The 17,583-nt window shown below is 42.1% G+C and overlaps 1 protein-coding gene across 11 annotated transcripts in view; it reads left to right on the forward strand.

Annotated features, from left to right (window-relative positions):
* Positions 1-17,583, forward strand: part of LOC118389977 (neural cell adhesion molecule 1-like) — a 325,437-nt gene that overhangs the window by 297,442 nt on the left and 10,412 nt on the right. For 6 of the 11 annotated variants that reach the window (XM_052529804.1, XM_052529805.1, XM_035780051.2 and 3 more), the window contains 3 exons: positions 12,998-13,205; positions 13,405-13,518; positions 14,068-14,595. In XM_052529804.1, the coding sequence (XP_052385764.1) occupies positions 12,998-13,205; positions 13,405-13,518; positions 14,068-14,595 (850 nt within the window). Of the gene's footprint in view, positions 1-3,091; positions 3,404-12,997; positions 13,206-13,404; positions 13,519-14,067; positions 14,596-17,583 lie in introns of those variants that run through there. The other 5 variants (XM_052529808.1, XM_052529811.1, XM_035780057.2 and 2 more) reach the window with 2 other exon arrangements.

The raw sequence follows: 17,583 nt of genomic DNA on the forward strand, positions 1-17,583 counted from the left end.
TACATTGTAGAATAATAGTGAAGACATCAAAACTATTAAATAACACATATGGAATCATTTAGTAACCAACAAAATGTTAAGCAAATCAGAATGTATTTTGTATTTGAGATGTTTTAAAGTAGTGACGCTTTGCCGTGATGACAGCTTTGCACACTCTCTAGAAAATTGTAAAAATAAAGAAAAATCCTTGAACCCTTGTAGGGTGTATCCAAACTTTTGACTGGTACTGTCTGTATATATATATATATATATTCCTAAAAAGTAAACTTCAATCGATGTTTCTCAGTGCAGGTCAAGTTAAAAACAAGGTAAAGTTGAATAAAGAAAATACTGACCCACTTGTTTTCACGTCTCCTGGAAGGCTTGATATTTTGAGCGTGCTCAATACTGAGCGTGCAAGGGTCACTGGAGTCCTAAATTGACCAATCCAAATCTCCCTGGCTAAGGTTGACATGGATTAAAAAGCAATTCACTTTTGCAGTTTTAGTAACATGAGATCACCCATTAATCCATTTCACATGCCATTTGATATCGCCTTGACATTGTAACCAGTTTTTATTTTTGAATGTGTGTTTTGCTTGGGCAACTCTTCCGCATGGAGAATTTGATTTAATTACTCTCTCCTTGATGTGCTCTCACATCCAGGGGCTTGCCCATTATTTAAATTATACAAACAGTATGATCTGTACTGTAATTGTTGTGAGAACACACCTGTTGTTAATTAACCAGGGAGAATGTCCTATATGTGTTATTATAAACCGGGTAGTTTGGGTCCTGGATGCTGATTGGCTGAAAGCTGTGGTATATCTGACAATCTACCACGGGTATGACACAAAATTACTTGTTTACTGTTCTAATTATCTTGTTAACCAGTTTATAATTGCAATAAGGCACTTTGGGAGTGTGTAGTATACAGTGGGGCAAAAAAAGTATTTAGTCAGCCACCAATTGTGCAAGTTCTCCCACTTAAAAAGATGAGAGAGGCCTGTAATTTTCATCATAGGTACACTTCAACTATGACAGACAAAATGAGAAAAATAATCCAGAAAATCACATTGTAGGATTTTTAATGAATTTATTTGCAAATTATGGTGGAAAATGAGTATTTGGTCGATAACAAAAGTTTATCTGATTACTTTGTTATATACCTTTTGTTGGCAATGACAGAGGTCAAACGTTTTCTGTAGTCTTCAAAAGGTTCTCACACACTGTTGCTGGTATTTTGGCCCATTCCTCCATGCAGATCTCCTCTAGAGCAGTGATGTTTTGGGGCTGTTGCTGGGCAACACAGACTTTCAACTCCCTCCAAAGATTTTCTATGGGGTTGAGATCTGGAGACTGGCTAGGCCACTCCAGGACCTTGAAATGCTTCTTATGAAGCCACTCCGTCGTTGCCCGGGCGGTGTGTTTGGGATCATTGTCATGCTGAAAGACCCAGCCACATTTCATCTTTAATGCCCTTGCTGATGGAAGGAGGTTTTCACTCAAAATCTCGCGATACATGGCCCCATTCATTCTTTCCTTTACACGGATCAGTCGTCCTGTCGTCCACCCCCATGCTTCACAGTAGGTATGGTGTTCTTTGGATGCAACTCACTATTCTTTGTCCTCCAAACACGACGAGTTGAGTTTTTACCAAAAAGTTATATTTTGGTTTCATCTGACCATATGACATTCTCCCAATCTTCTTCTGGATCATCCAAATGCTCTCTAGCAAACTTCTGACGGGCCTGGACATGTACTGACTTAAGCAGGGGGACACGTCTGGCACTTCAAGATTTGAGTCCCTGGCGGCGTAGTGTGTTACTGATGGTAGGCTTTGTTACTTTGGTCCCAGCTCTCTGCAGGTCATTCACTAGGTCCCCCCGTGTGGTTCTGGGATTTTTGCTCACCGTTCTTGTGATCATTTTGACCCCACAGGGTGAGATCTTGCGTGGAGCCCCAGATCGAGGGAGATTATCAGTGGTCTTGATGTCTTCCATTTCCTAATAATTGCCCCCACAGTTGATTTCTTCAAACCAAGCTGCTTACCTATTGTATATTCAGTCTTCCCAGCCTGGTGCAGGTCTACAATTTTGTTTCTGGTGTCCTTTGACAGCTCTTTGGTCTTGGCCATAGTGGAGTTTGGAGTGTGACTGTTTGAGGTTGTGGACAGGTGTCTTTTATACTGATAACAAGTTCAAACAGGTGCCATTAATACAGGTAACGAGTGGAGGACAGAGGAGCCTCTTAAAGAAGAAGTTACAGGTCTGTGAGAGACAGAAATCTTGCTTGTTTGTCGGTGACAAAATACTTATTTTCCACCATAATTTGCAAATAAATTCATTAAAAATCCTACAATGTGATTTTCTGGATTTTCTTTTCTCGTTTTGTCTGTCATAGTTGAAGTGTACCTATGATGACAATTACAGGCCTCTCTTATCTTTTTAAGTGGGAGAACTTGCACAATTGGTGGCTGACTGAATACTTTTTTTCCCCACTGTAAGCAATAAGGCCAGAAGGGGGTCGAGTATATGGCCAATATTATGCCACGGCTAATTGCTGTATCCAGGCAATCCGCGTTGTGTCGTGCTTCAGAACAGCCCTTTGCCGTGGTATATTGGCCATATACCTGACCTCCTCGGGCCATATTGCTGAAATATATGTGTCTCTGTCGATATTTCCCATCACGCAGCACCTTTAACTATTCTCTGACCTTTCACCTTTGCTTGCTGTGATACACGTCATTTGTTGTGCTACTAACATGCTATTGATTTTATTTTTTACTTTGATCCTCTAACTTGCTTGGATTTCCTTTTTTATTCCCTTGTTTAGTCTCAATGAACTTTTCGAACTTGCGTTTCTGTATTTCTGACCTATTTTCTATCTCTCTTTTTTCTCTCTCCCTTTTCCTATTTCTCTCCCACCTCCCCTTCTCTCCTTGTGCTGTCTTCATGTGTGGTCTTGGGCACCTCTGGACCTTTACGTTTGTCATACACTAAATTATTATTATTTTTTTTGTGTAAACTTTTATTTGCCACTTTTTTACTGTGAATATCTGTGAACAATCTTTGTGTTTTGTGTGGTTCTGTCCGTGTTTTTGTGGTCTCAGCTACCCTTGGTTGCTTGTGTGTGAAATACACTCTGGCATCTCTCATCCTCTCCATGCTGACTGTGTTCTTGCTCTCATAAACTGGGATTCGCTTAAGGAGAGAGGATAGCTTTGCCTTCAAATCTCGGCCAGACCCCTTTGTATTTTATGCCTTTTGACCCTTGTGCAGACATACACACACACACATGCACACACACACATGCACGCACACACACACACACACACACACACACACACACACACACACACACACACACACACACACACACACACACACACACACACACACACACACACACACACACACACACACACACACACACACACAAAAGACGAATAATCAAGACATCAGTTTTATGTTAAAGGGTTAAAATGGGGTGCTTGGTACTTATATCATTCTGAATGTTTTAGATTTTTTTTTGTCATATATTTTTATTTTACATAAAGTAAAAATTATGGATTTGAGTAAGGCAGCATTGAAAAAGTTATGTTATACCACACAATGGACATGAGTCATATTGGGACATTGTAGAAAAAAACAGTGCTTACCTTGTGTATTTGTGTATTTGGATAAAAGCTTCAATAGCCACTTTAAATAACATCGAAGGCACATTTTTCAGAAGATTTTTGCAATGGTTAAGATAAGTCATGAAGATCATGACATCTCAACTTTCTTACGTCTTCTCATTTCTTTTCATAGTCAAGGCTTGTTTTGAACGGGATGATTAAATGAAGAACAAGCTACTGCCTTGTCCGTTTGAAGGTCATTCAAATGATGTTTTGTGACAAAGTGTACATAATATTTTCAAAGGATCTTCAGAACAAAATATAGGCTGTTCTTTTTGTTGTTTCTTTCTCTTTTTACCTGAAAACAGAAAATGCTCAAAATTAATGCTACAGCTGTTTACAACTAAAATCTGTCAGTCATTTTCAATAATGTGAAATGATTGTATTCTATGACACATTTTTGTAGGTACATACCAGTGTGTTTCCATGCTGTAATCATTGTAGGTTTTAAGAAGAAATTATAAAATAGTGTGTTATGACTTTTTTTGAAAAAATAACAGCTAGAGCTTGATACTTGCATACTGAAATGCAAGAGTGTGACACAGTGCTGACTTCTGTTGACTGTTCATCCACAGAAATGCTAAGTTTGTTTTAGCCCATATCTTGTGCTCGTCTGATACTTGAACAAAGTATCATATATCATGGGGTTGTAAACCAAGGTTAGGACTGTCCCTAAAGCCTGACTGCACTGAAAACACCCTGCCATGGGAAAGAGAGTTCAATGTCCTTTGTTCAAAACTCAGATGAGCATTTTTTAATTGACTCTGAAGGTAATAAAGTGATGCACCTGGAGTTTGGCTCCTGGGTTCGCATGTGCCAATCCCATTGTTTGGTTCTTCTTTCATACAAGCAAGTGCTACTCCTTAACCTCATAGTCCGCCCCATCCCGCATGCGGTCGCGTTACTACAGCCTCAAGCTCATTACCATAACGCAACGTTAGCGATTTCTAAAAATCGCAAATGAAATGAAATAAATATGCCTGCTTTCAAGCTTATCCTTTTCTTAACAATCCCGTCGTCTCAGATTTTCAAAATATGCTTTAGAACCAGAGAAAATCAATAATTTGTGTAAGAGTGGTGATAGCTAGCTTAGCATTTAGCGTTAGCATTTAGCACGCAACATATTCACAAAAACCAGCAAAGGGATCAAATAAAATAATTTACCTTTGAAGAACTTCAGATGTTTCAATGAGGAGACTCTCAGTTACATAGCAGATGTCCAGTTTTTCCTGAAAGATTCTTGTGTAGGACACATCGTTCCGTTTGTTACTATGCATTTGGCTACCGAAACTAACCGAAAATTCAGTCACCTACACGTCAAACTTTTTTCCGAATTAACTCCATAATATCGACTGAAACATGGAAAACGTTGTTTGAATCAATCCTCAAGGTGTTTTGTCATATATCTCTTCATTGAAATGGCAGTCCTAGAAGCCTTCTTTGTTCTCTGATTCGGATGGAAAAATACTGGTAGCTGACTTTTGCGCACCAATTTCCACGAAGACACCGTGCGGGACACTTGGCAATTGTAGTCTCTTATGGTCAATCTTCCAATGATATGCCTACAAATACGTCACAATGCTGCAGACACCTTGGGGAAACGCTAGAAAGTGTCCGTTCATTCCTGTCGCATTCACAGCCATATAAGGCGATCATGGAAAACGTACCTTCAGAAATCCTGTTCATTTCCTGGTCGCTCAAACATCTTGGTTTTGCCTGAAGCTTTTGTTATAAGGCACTCACAGTGAAAATCTTTGCAGTTCTGGAAACGTAAGAGTGTCTTCTTTCCAAAACTATCAATTCCAAGCATAGTCGAGCATCTTTTCGTGACAAAATATTGCGCTTAAAATGGGCACGTCTTTTTATCCAAAAATGAAATAATGCCCCTAGTGGACTAACAGGTTAAAGACGCCCGCCAAGTTTTCATAGGCGACAGCAGGTTGAGTTGAAACTTGTCGCTTTTATGATATCAAGTAGGGAGAGTAATCTGTCTAGAGATAAGGAGCACACTATGTGGATCGTTTTGAACCTGTGTGGGTACCCATATGTTCACTTTTTGAATCCATGCAATACCTTAACCGTACTGTACTACTATGCAAAGTCATACCCAGAGGGCAAAACAGGTTGCAATGGTGTCAGGCCGACGTCTTTAGTGCCCTACATAGTCAGGTTGCATAATGATTGTAAAATGACAAATGTCCAGATAACTAGATTACAACCAGGTTATCTGACCAGATAACAAAGTATTATGTATTTCCCAGGCATATTGATGCCATGAAAAAGACAGCAAAACCTGGTTCTATTTGACCAGATAACCAGTTTACAATCAGAGAACGACAACATTATGACATCCCATGCCAAATGTTGCCCGCTGGTTAGGACACTAATGCTTCATAGGATAATGACTAATCTCTTACCTTGGATACTTTTTATTAATGGTGTTATTGACTGTGTTTCTCTCCTACTTCCTGTATTCTGTTTGGTATCAGCAGGAGGATCTGAGAAATGTGCGGCAAACACCTGAATGTCTGTTACAAATATTTGATGCTCTGTGCTGACAGTGCATGTCTCTGTGTTTCTCAGTTTCCAAGAAAGCTTTGTGAGCCGACCCCATCTGTGTTAAAATGTGTGATGTGATTTATCACACTTTTTAAGATGTAGACGGAACGGCGGGAAAACAAGCATCATAACTCTGCCCTGCAGGTGATTGCTTACTCTCTCTCCTGCTCTTAGCAATGGCAGTAAATAAAGAGTTGCCTGTCGGAGCAAGTGCCGCCACAGAGGGTGACTCAACTTTATAGACTTTCTGAGAATATGGCCAATTAGTGTGAGAGGAAATGACAATTGGCCGCTCAGCTGTACTCAGCGCCTCTACCTCTCTTCAGAGGTCTTATGCCTCTTATGCCTCTAGAAGGCCAGCATCCCGGAGTCACCTCATCACTGTTGATGTTGAGACTGGTGTTTTGCGGGTACTATTTAATGAAGCTGCCAGTTGAGGACTTGCGAGGCATCTGTTTCTCAAACTAGACACTCTAATGTACTTGTCCTCTTGCTCAGTTGTGCACTGGGGCCTCCCAGTCCTCTTTCTATCCTGGTTAGAGCCCGTTTGTTCTGTGAAGGGAATAGTACGCAGCGTTGTACGAGATCTTCAGTTTCTTTGCAATTTCTCGCATGGAATAGCCTTTATTAGTCTAAAGAAGGCCCGTTTTATTGCTTCTTTAATCACACAACAGTTTTCAGCTGTGCGAACATAATTGCAAAAGGGTTTTCTAGTGATCAATTAGCCTTTTAAATTGATCAACTTTGATTAGCTAACACAATGTGTAATTGGAACACATGAGTGATGGTTGCTGATAATGGGCCTCTGTACGCCTATGTAGATATTCCCTAAAGAATCCGCTGTTTCCAGCTACAATAGTCATTTACAACATTAACAATGTCTACACTGTATTTCTGATCAATTTGATGTTATTTTAATGGACAATTTTTTTTTCTTTCAGAAACATGGACATTTCTAAGTGACCCCAAACTGTTGAATGGTAGTGTATGTTCCGCCCCCTGTGGCTGAATCTAGTTAATGATCCCTGGTGTACACTATGTAAGGCCACTGGGGTTTCATTTCTCAAAGCGTTTTTACTTGGCTCGGAGGATGTTATATACTGTGAATATAAATACTGATTGAATGATTGTCATGGTAACTACCTGATGGTGCTGTTTATACTAGGCTAAAACCCGGTAAAGCGATTTGCCAGGACTTTCTTTGAGTTGTTCCCTAGCACTGCTGCAGTCGCTGAAAAGTATGTTCCTATCAGCTCCCTGGTGCATGGTATTAATAAATGAGCTGCCCTCCAATACATTAGCTGTAGCCATATGAGGGGTATATTGAAGTTTATATCAACAACGGCATCATTAAAGCCATTCCAGCAGAGGCAGAAAGCACAAATCTCAACTATCAGTTGCACTATACTCTGTGCTAGACTTATAGAAATGTATGCCATGGGTATCCATTTTGACTCAAATCTGGTGACTCACTCAGGTAATGACATTTACGACCATTTCCGATGTTTTCCCTGATGAGAATTTTATATTATTTGAACATACCATTTGCAAGGTATCGGAATATACAATACAGTACTGCACTGCATGGTGCTAAGTCTTTGTCAACTATTGGCAGTATATATTTTTTTACTACTGTCATATCATCCCTCTTTATGCGTAATGTAGACTGGTGGAATTACAATATGCAGTCAACAACATGATTTCAAAGAAGAGCAATCAGTGACAGTGACAGATACAGTAAACTCTAGTCTGACTAGACGCTACACGTCTACAAATACATAAATCAAGTGTGTATCTGCATTTGTGTTTCTGCCACACACAGTATCCTCCCTTTCAAGGTACCAGTGTCGAGTGGATTTGCATAAATGTACACAAATCAAATCATCAAATGTTATTTGTCACATGCGCCGAATACAAACACTGTTAAATGCTTACTTACAAGCACTTCAAATTCTTAGGGCTGCAATCCCATTAACAGCATCGTTATGACAACAGCCAGTGAAAGTGCAGGGCGCCAAATGCAAAACTACAGAAATCTCCAAATTTAAATTCCTCAAACACACATGCATTTTATACAGTTTTAAAGGTAATATTGTTGCTAATCCCACCACAGCGTCCAATTTCAAACAGGCTTTACAGCGAAAGCACCACAAACGATTGTTAGGTCACCACCAACTCACAGAAAAATTCCAGCCAAAGAGAGGAGTCACAAAAGGCACAAATAGAGATAAGGTTAATCACTAACCTTTGATGATCTTCATTAGATGACACTCATAGGACTTCATGTTACACAATACATGTATGTTTTGTTTGATAAAATTCATATTTATATGTAAAAAATCTCAGTATACATTGGCGCGTTACGTTCACTAGTTCCAAAAACATCCGGTGATATTGCAGAGAGCCACATCATTTTACAGAAATTCTCATTATAAATGTCGATAAATACAACTGTTAGACATGGAAATATAGATATACCTCTTCTTAATGCAACCGCTGTGTCAGATTTTTTTTTTACTTAACGGGAAAAAAAACATGCAATAATCTGAGATGGCGCTCAGATTATCTGCCATGTTGGAGTCAACAGAAATCAGAAATCACATTATAAATATTCCCTTACCTTTGACGATCTTCATCAGAATGCACTCCCAGGAATCATAGTTCCACAATAAATGCTTGATTTGTTTGATAATGTCCATTATTTATGTCCAAGTAGATAGTTTTGTTAGCGCGTTTAGTACACAAATCCAAACGCTCGTGCAGGTCCAGCCGAACGTCGGACGAAACTTATATTACAGGTCGAAGAAACTTGTCAAACTAAGTATAGAATCAATCATTAGGATTTTGTTATCATAAATCTTCAATAACGTTCCAACCGGAGAACTCCTATGTCTGTAGAGAAGCCATGGAACACAGGTCGCTATATCATGTGAAATGCGCGTGACCAGGACCTGGCTCTCTGCCAGACCACTGACTCAAAGAGCTCCCATCCGGCTCCACAACACAGTAGAAGCCTCATTCAAGTTTATAATGACGGTTGACATCTAGTGGAAGCCCTAGGAAGTGCAACTTTATCCATAGCCCACTGTGTATTCAATGAGGGCTGGGTTGAAAATCGACCAACCTCAGATTTCCCACTTCCTGTTTGGATTTCTTCTCAGGTCTTTGCTTGCCATATGAGTTCTGTTATACTCACAGACATCATTCAAACAGTTTTAGAAACTTCAGAGTGTTCTCTATCCAATACTAATAATAATATGCATATATTAGCAACTGGGACTGAGGAGCAGGCAGTTTACTCTGGGCACCTCTGTGTACCTTTCATCCAAGCTACTCAATACTGCCCCTGCAGCCATAAGAAGTTAAACAACAATGTATTTTTAAGAAAAATAAGAGTTAAGAAGATACTGACTAAATACATTTTTAAAAGTAGCAAAATAACGAGGCTATATACAGTACATGGGGTAACGGTACCGAGTAAATGTGCGGGGGTATAGGTTAGTCGAGGTAATTGAGGTAATATGTACAGTACATGTGGGTAGGGGTAAAGTGACTGCATAGATAATAAAGAGCGAGTAGTTGTAGCGTAAAAATAAATTCTAATTAAAAAAGGGGGGTCAATGCAAATAGTCCGGGTAGCAATTTGGCTTGGGGCCATGACTGCTTTTTGGACCTAAGACGCTCCAGTACCGCTTGCCATGCGGTAGCAGAGAGAACAGTCTATGACTAGGATGGCTGGAGTCTTTGACAATTTTTAGGGCCTTCCTCTGACACCACCAGGCATAGAGGAAGCTTGGCCCCAGGGATGTACTGGGCCGTATGCACTACCCTCTGTAGCGCCTTGCAGTCCTTTCTTTGCAGCCAAGTCTAAATCAGTCTCCTTAAACATATTTTATTGATCCTGGAGCACAAACATTGCCTACTGTTTGCCAACATCACTTTGTGTATTACAGTAAGATAATTTGGTAATTTGGTAATTTGGAAGGAATGCTCTCAATACATTTCAATGGGAATGAGCACTTTGCTTGAATTTTTTAATAAAGGGTGCAATATGAAGAAATCGCTCTGTGATTTCCTGGTTGCTAAAGTTCAAATAGTTTGCCTAATTTTAGTTTATCTGTCAAAGTAAGCAATATATAGTGTCCCATCTAAATCACTTTGACATATCTTTTTAATAACCAACAATTTAGCATTTTCAGGTGTACAAAACCAAAAAGTAAATGAAGCGAAAACCAATCTTAAGAAGGGGAAGCATAGAAACAGCCCACTTCTTAGTCTTGCTTTCAATGAGAATGACATATCTATAACACACATTTCTTTTTGTTTTTACACCTTTTTCTCCCCAATTTCATGGTATCCAATTGTTTAGTAGCTACTATCTTTTCTCATCGCTACAACTCCCGTACGGGCTCGGGAGAGACGAAGGTTGAAAGTCATGCGTCCTCCGATACACATCCCAACCATGCCACACTGCTTCTTAACACAGCGTGCATCCAACCCGGAAGCCAGCCGCACCAATGTGTCAGGAAACACCGTGCACCTGGCAACCTTGGCGTGCACTGCGCCCAGCCCGCCACAGGAGTCGCTGGTGCGTGATGAGACAAGGATATCCCTACCGGCCAAGCCCTCCCAAACCCTTCGCCCCACGGACCTCCCGGTCGCAGCCGGTTGCAACAGAGCGCAAACCCAGGGTCTCTGGTGGCACAGCTGGTGCTGCAGTACAGCGCCCTTAACCACTGCGCCACTCGGCCTATAACACACATTTCTATTGGGTCACCCAAAAAGTAGCAAATTGCAGCTTTAAAGTCTCTTCCCGTGCATTCCATTGAACTCAGAAAGGGAACCATGTCAATTAAATTGCATGATAGGTTCATATGACCCAACTACATTGGACCAGGTCTCTCTTGGAAAAGAGATGTTATCTCAATGAGAACTTGAATTGAGTTCAACTACTCCTCTAGCCAGCACCTCGCATAAATAGGTGTGCGTTTCTTTTTCTTCTAGATCTCAATGAGAAAAACCTGTAGAAATAAAGGTTTAAAAAAAAATGCCTACCCTGGAGCCTTCCCTGTTTTGATGATGTTTTTCCAGTAAATCATAGAATTATTCAGTACCGGTTCATTTTATTGCATTGATTCTACTGTGAATATTGTGTGGTGTATTACTCTGACATTTGGACAACCTGACATTCTCAATATGACAAGAGCAAAGAGTAAGTCCTAATCAAGGATTGCCTGCGTTTTGCTTTAATTCAAAATAGAAATTGTTTCATATTTGACCCATAACAAAGCTAACAAAGATTGGAGTTAAAATTTTGATCCGGCATCAGAATTCTAGCTAACCAGTTTGTCATATGTCGAGCATTGTGTGTCAAATCAACCATACTCCAAATGCTCTTGTTTGTATTGAACTAACAGGAGTTTTAGATTATTCTGTCAGAGCAAATCTCTGATCTCTTTGTGTGTCGGTTTACTGAATGCAAATTAGGTGCAAATGATTTCAAAATTTGATTGTGTGAGATTGATTTGACACAAAGCATCGTAATACATGTGTGAAACATTAATCTGTTTAACAGTTTTGTGGTTGGGTTACTAGCTCGCATTAACTCATGTTCATGATAATGTATGGTGTGTGTGTATACATGTAGAACGGTGTATGTGGAAGGCAGAGTATTAACAGTGTCGATGCATGCTCAACCATTGTAGTGGAGCAATGCATATTATAGATCCTTATTCATATTAATATTGTAGTATTTGACATAGTCCTGAATATAACCTTGTTCATTTTCTGGTAAGTACTGTAGCTCGTGTATGAAAACACAATGCATTGCCCTAATGATTGGCTTTATTTCCACATTGTTTGTTTCTGTGTGCATTTGTTTGTGTGCAGTATTCATCTATGTAAAAGAGATTGAAACATATTTGCACAATGTTTGATCTGACTGTCTTTCCACTGCTTTTTGCTGTCAACGATAGTGAGAGTGGGTAAGCGAAATACACATATGGGGTCATATAGGCATATGACCCTTACAGGCAGTGATGATATGAAAACAAGCATATTTATTTAACGTGGCCGTATCTTATTTTGGGGAAAGGTTGGTAGCATGAACCAGGTTTTCCAATGGTTGACCTGTTTATGAACTCAACTTTATGATTTTTGATTGACGCACCATTAGATTGCTTCATGTTCTAATGATTAGATTAGATTAGTATAGCATGTCGTGATTGGCATGTCTGGTGTGTTGTCTTAATATGGGTAATATATGTATCAGCTCACCTCTAATATAGTATCGTACATGGCTGATACATGCAATGGTGTGTCTAACATATTAACTTAGATAGTAACTGACAGTTGTTAATTGGTTGAATGCAACTAATGAAATGCTGTGTGATTTCCCTAGGCCCAAGATTGTGGTGTTTGATAATCAGACCATCAACCTATTTTTAATCATAACAGATTAAATCAAGTGCCGAAATTAGTTGTGTCACTGAAGTTTTTGGAGTAGAATATGTAATGATTTGGCCCAGAGCCTACTAAAAGAACAACAACACACTTGAGGCCTGGAGGGAAGCAGTCTGACATTCTGAAGTTATGGATGAAAGGTTGGAGATAAAAGCTGACTCCGCATTTCTGTCTCTATCTTTTCCTCGCTCTCTGTAACTTTCTCTTTAACTCCCTCTCTTCCCGTATTTTCTCCCTCCCTCTAACTTTCTCTCCACTCTCTCTGTCTTCCTTATTCTGTCTCTCTTCTCTCTCTTCCTTCTCTTTCCTTCATTCCAGACACCATGACTAGCGGCTCAGGCCTGGGCACGGGGGCCATCGTGGGGATCCTCATCGTGGTCTTTGTGCTGCTGCTGGTGGGTGTAGACGTGACCTGCTACTTCCTCAACAAGTGTGGCTTCCTCATGTGCATTGCCGTTAATTTTTGCGGCAAGTCTGGACCTGGAGCAAAGAACAAGGACATCGAGGAGGGCAAAGCAGCATTCATGTGAGTCTCTCTTCTTCTCTTCTCCCTGGCCCCCTTGCTTTTCTCTCTGAAATGCTGTATGCACTTTGAGCAGTAGCTACTCCCAGACACTAGACCAAAGTTTGGCAGTGCAGAATTGCAGTGTTTTTAACCAAAATGACTCACTACAGTACAGTTGTACTGCACCAATATTTATTCAAAACTATTTTTCCCCTTACAGAAAGGATGAGTCAAAGGAGCCCATCGTGGAGGTGAGGACAGAGGACCGCACCCCGAACCATGAAGGGGGGGGACCCACAGAGCCCAATGAGACCACCCCTCTTACCGAGCCCGAGTGAGTACTCCAGCACTGGCTGTAGGTAGACCCCCTGCACTAGGGTTGCCTTACACTGGAAAACCCATACTAATCATGTGATATGTCTATGTATAAGATATACTTCTTAATCCATGACAGCAGTTGAGCATTTTGAGCATGTGTTTGCTGACATATTGGCTAAACTAATTGATAAAAGATTGTGAGAATGGAATATCAACACCAAATACTGAAGATGTGCTCTGATGTTTGTTGTTTACGCTAATGGTAACAAACATAGCTAGTTGTTGTGTGTACCAGCCTTTAACACTTAATAACCTAGACCCTAAACTGATTTTTGGTTTAATTTGCTTTAGTTTGCTTAAGATAGTGTTTGTGTCTATCCCTCACTGCACTTTAACGTTTTGAATCTCTAGTTCTTTGCTTTATCACTGCATGTAGCACTCACTTTGGATGTGTGTTTGTGCCTTGGTCTCCCCTCCCTACCCGTCCCTGCTCTCTCTCTCTCCTCTCTCACCATCTCGCTGCTCGATGGCTCGTCTCTTTCCTGCTCTCCTCCTCTACTCACAGGCACACTGCTGACACTACTGCCACCGTGGTGGACTTGCTCCCCTCTATCGCCACTAACTCTGACCCCGTCACTGAGAGCTTTAGCACAGCCCAGAATAGCCCAGCTAGCGAGACGACCACCCTCACTTCCAGCACAGCTGCCCCAACCCTTGCTCCCACCGAGGCCAAAACTTTCCCTAATAGCACCCCTGCCCCCATCATCCAGTCCAGCACGCCCAAAGCTAGCGCTCCCGCCGCTCAGTTTGCCGCACAATCTGACGTGGCTCCCCTCGTCGACCTAAGCGAGGCTCCAAAAGCCACGCCCTTGTCCGACCCTAAGCCCGCCACCCCCACCTCCAACCTCCCCTCTGCCAAAGCCGATGCCGCTTCACAGAGCCAGCCCGAACCCGTCCAAAGCACCCCTGCCAGCGACAGTCAGAATAAGGACTTACAGATAGACTGCCTGGCCAAGGATGTGTTTGATACACTGGGCAAAAGCTCAGAGGCCCCAGCAGACTCCACTGCTGCTCCCGCACCAGCCAAGGACGAGTATGACCTCCTCCCTTCCTCAGTCTGTTTTACTGTGTGTATGTTTTCGCTCACCCACCTCCACCACCACCACCTACTATATCCTCTGTCTGTTCTCATAGTTTTGGGCAACCTCCCTTTGTTACACTCTTTCTATCAATCACTATACTACTACTGCAGCCATTCAATCAGCTACATCGCCACGGATGACACCTAACGCTTTAACGAAGCGCGACATTCGCGACCCTGATCAGCAGACGAACCCTGCTGTACTCTCTGGACATCCTGAAGGCCTTCGGCCTAGAGTGCAAAGCCGGCCGGCCGGCGGAGACCGAGAGGGAGAAAGAGGGCGACGAAAAGGAGTGAGCAGGGCAGGAGATAGGCAGCAAAGGAAACAGGCAAGTCAGATCCGTAACCCATGGGATAAGGATTGGCTCTGCAAGCAGGCCGAACAAAACGCGACCTCGAGCGGACACCACAGGGAGAGAAGGTCGCATAATGAGCTAAGTAATGTAGGATGCATTTCCTGAGAACCGAAAAAAGGTGCCGCCAGTGGGTTGGGTACCACTGGTGAAATCTTCTTATCTTGACAGTACAGCCTCAGAGAGAGGGCCACTCCAAGGAGCCAGATCCTCCCAGGGTTTCTCCGCAGGGACCGACCAATAGGGAGTTTTTGCCACTGGCCGCCGTACACCGTCCCAAACACGGCGTTTTCCAAGGAGTAGAGGCTGGGCCAAGGGACCCCCCGAAGTACCAACTCACCCCGTTTTCCAAGGAGTAGAGGCTGGGCCAAGGGACCCCCCGAAGTACCAACTCACCCCGTTTTCCGTCACCGGTTTGGAGCATCCGAAGGGCCCGTCAGTAGGAAAGTCCGTTGATTATGCCGAACATCCGCTCGTTCAACTAAGGCTGGGTTAAAAACTAGACATGAGGAGTTAATGGGAATTTTCGCCACGATTGTGTTGCATCATGGTTATGTCCCAATATAAGGCCTCCGGTCGGTAGGTAGGCGGCTGATGCGCAGCCCAAAAACCTAGAAATGTCCAAATCAAATCAAATCAAATTTTATTTGTCACATACACATGGTTAGCAGATGTTAGTGCGAGTGTAGCGAAATGCTTGTGCTTCTAGTTCCGACAATGCAGTAATAACCAACAAGTAATCTAGCTAACAATTCCAAAACTACTACCTTATAGACACAAGTGTAAGGGGATAAAGAATATGTACATAAGATATATGAATGAGTGATGGTACAGAGCGGCATAGGCAAGATACAGTAGATGGTATTGAGTGCAGTATATACATATGAGATGAGTATGTAAGCAAAGTGGCATAGTTAAAGTGGCTAGTGATACATGTATTTCATAAGGATGCAGTAGATGATATAGAGTACAGTATATACGTATACATATGAGATGAATAATTTAAGGTATGTAAACATTATATTAGGTAGCATTGTTTAAAGTGGCTAATGATATATTTTACATCATTTCCCATCAATTCCCATTATTAAAGTGGCTGGAGTTGAGTCAGTGTGTTGGCAGCAGCCACTCAATGTTAGTGGTGGCTGTTTAACAGTCTGATGGCCTTGAGATAGAAGCTGTTTTTCAGTCTCTCGGCCCCAGCTTTGATGCACCTGTACTGACCTCGCCTTCTGAATGATAGCGGGGTGAACAGGCAGTGGCTCGGGTGGTTGTTGTCCTTGATGATCTTTATGGCCTTCCTGTGACATCGGGTGGTGTAGGTGTCCTGGAGGGCAGGTAGTTTGCCCCCGGTGATGCGTTGTGCAGACCTCACTACCCTCTGGAGAGCCTTACGGTTGTGGGCGGTGCAGTTGCCGTACCAGGTGGTGATACAGCCCGACAGGATGCTCTCGATTGTGCATCTGTAGATGTTTGTGAGTACTTTTGGTGACAAGCCGAATTTCTTCAGCCTCCTGAGGTTGAAGAGGCGCTGCTGCGCCTTCTTCACGATGCTGTCTGTGTGGGTGGACCAATTCAGTTTGTCTGTGATGTGTACACCGAGGAACTTAAAACTTACTACCCTCTCCACTACTGTTCCATCGATGTGGATAGGGGGGTGTTCCCTCTGCTGTTTCCTGAAGTCCACAATCATCTCCTTAGTTTTGTCAAAGCTGGGTTTGGCGCATCAGGGTATCAAAGTGAAGATATCCGACCGGCGGAACTCCTACAGCGGCCCGTGCTCCTCATGCGTAGCATGTAAAAATCGAGGTTGCGCAGGTTACGGCGAGTGAAACTATGACTCACTTAAGGTAGCCAAATGCCTCGTCATCTAATTAGTGACACGCATGAATGGATGAACGAGATTCCCACTGTCCCTACCTACTATCTAGCGAAACATAGAAACAAAATACATTTTTTTTCTCAATAATTTTGTGTTGTTTTGTATCTTTTGTTTTTATTTTACACATCATGTCATGATAAATGCCATATCAGAAGTTTTACCAAATCTGATAGATACGACAGAATTATGGCCTGAATGTTACTGCCACAATCATCTTCTGTGGTTGTTATCTCCTGAAAACAATCCTTCTTCGTAACAACAATAAAAAGCCATTATGATCATGGGCAGTATGAAAGGGCTTTGTTCTACGTTTCAGTCTTATCTCAGACAAACCCTTAGGATGATGAGGCAAACTCTGGGGTGAGATATTCCAGGAGCTTGCTCTTGTCCCACGCTTTTCACCCAGAACACCCCAAACAAAAAAACAAATCATCAGTGATGGATTATCAGGACTTAACGTTCATTACAATGAGGCTGTCGTCAACGGAGCATCGGTGTGATGAAGCAGGACTCATCAAGATTTGTCTTCATAGGTCTGGTGGGTCTGAGGCACCTCCTTCCCCGTCTCCACGGTGGTTTGTCTTCCACACAACAACCAACCAGTCTTGTCAGGCGTCTTGAAGGCTCACTACATTCCTGGACTTGTCCACTGAGGACCCCTTCTTCCACTTCCTCCCCAGGCTGTGCTATATAAGGCTGTGCTGC

This window comes from Oncorhynchus keta, chromosome 11 (assembly GCF_023373465.1).
Source record: "Oncorhynchus keta strain PuntledgeMale-10-30-2019 chromosome 11, Oket_V2, whole genome shotgun sequence".
Classification (NCBI taxonomy): domain Eukaryota; kingdom Metazoa; phylum Chordata; class Actinopteri; order Salmoniformes; family Salmonidae; genus Oncorhynchus; species Oncorhynchus keta.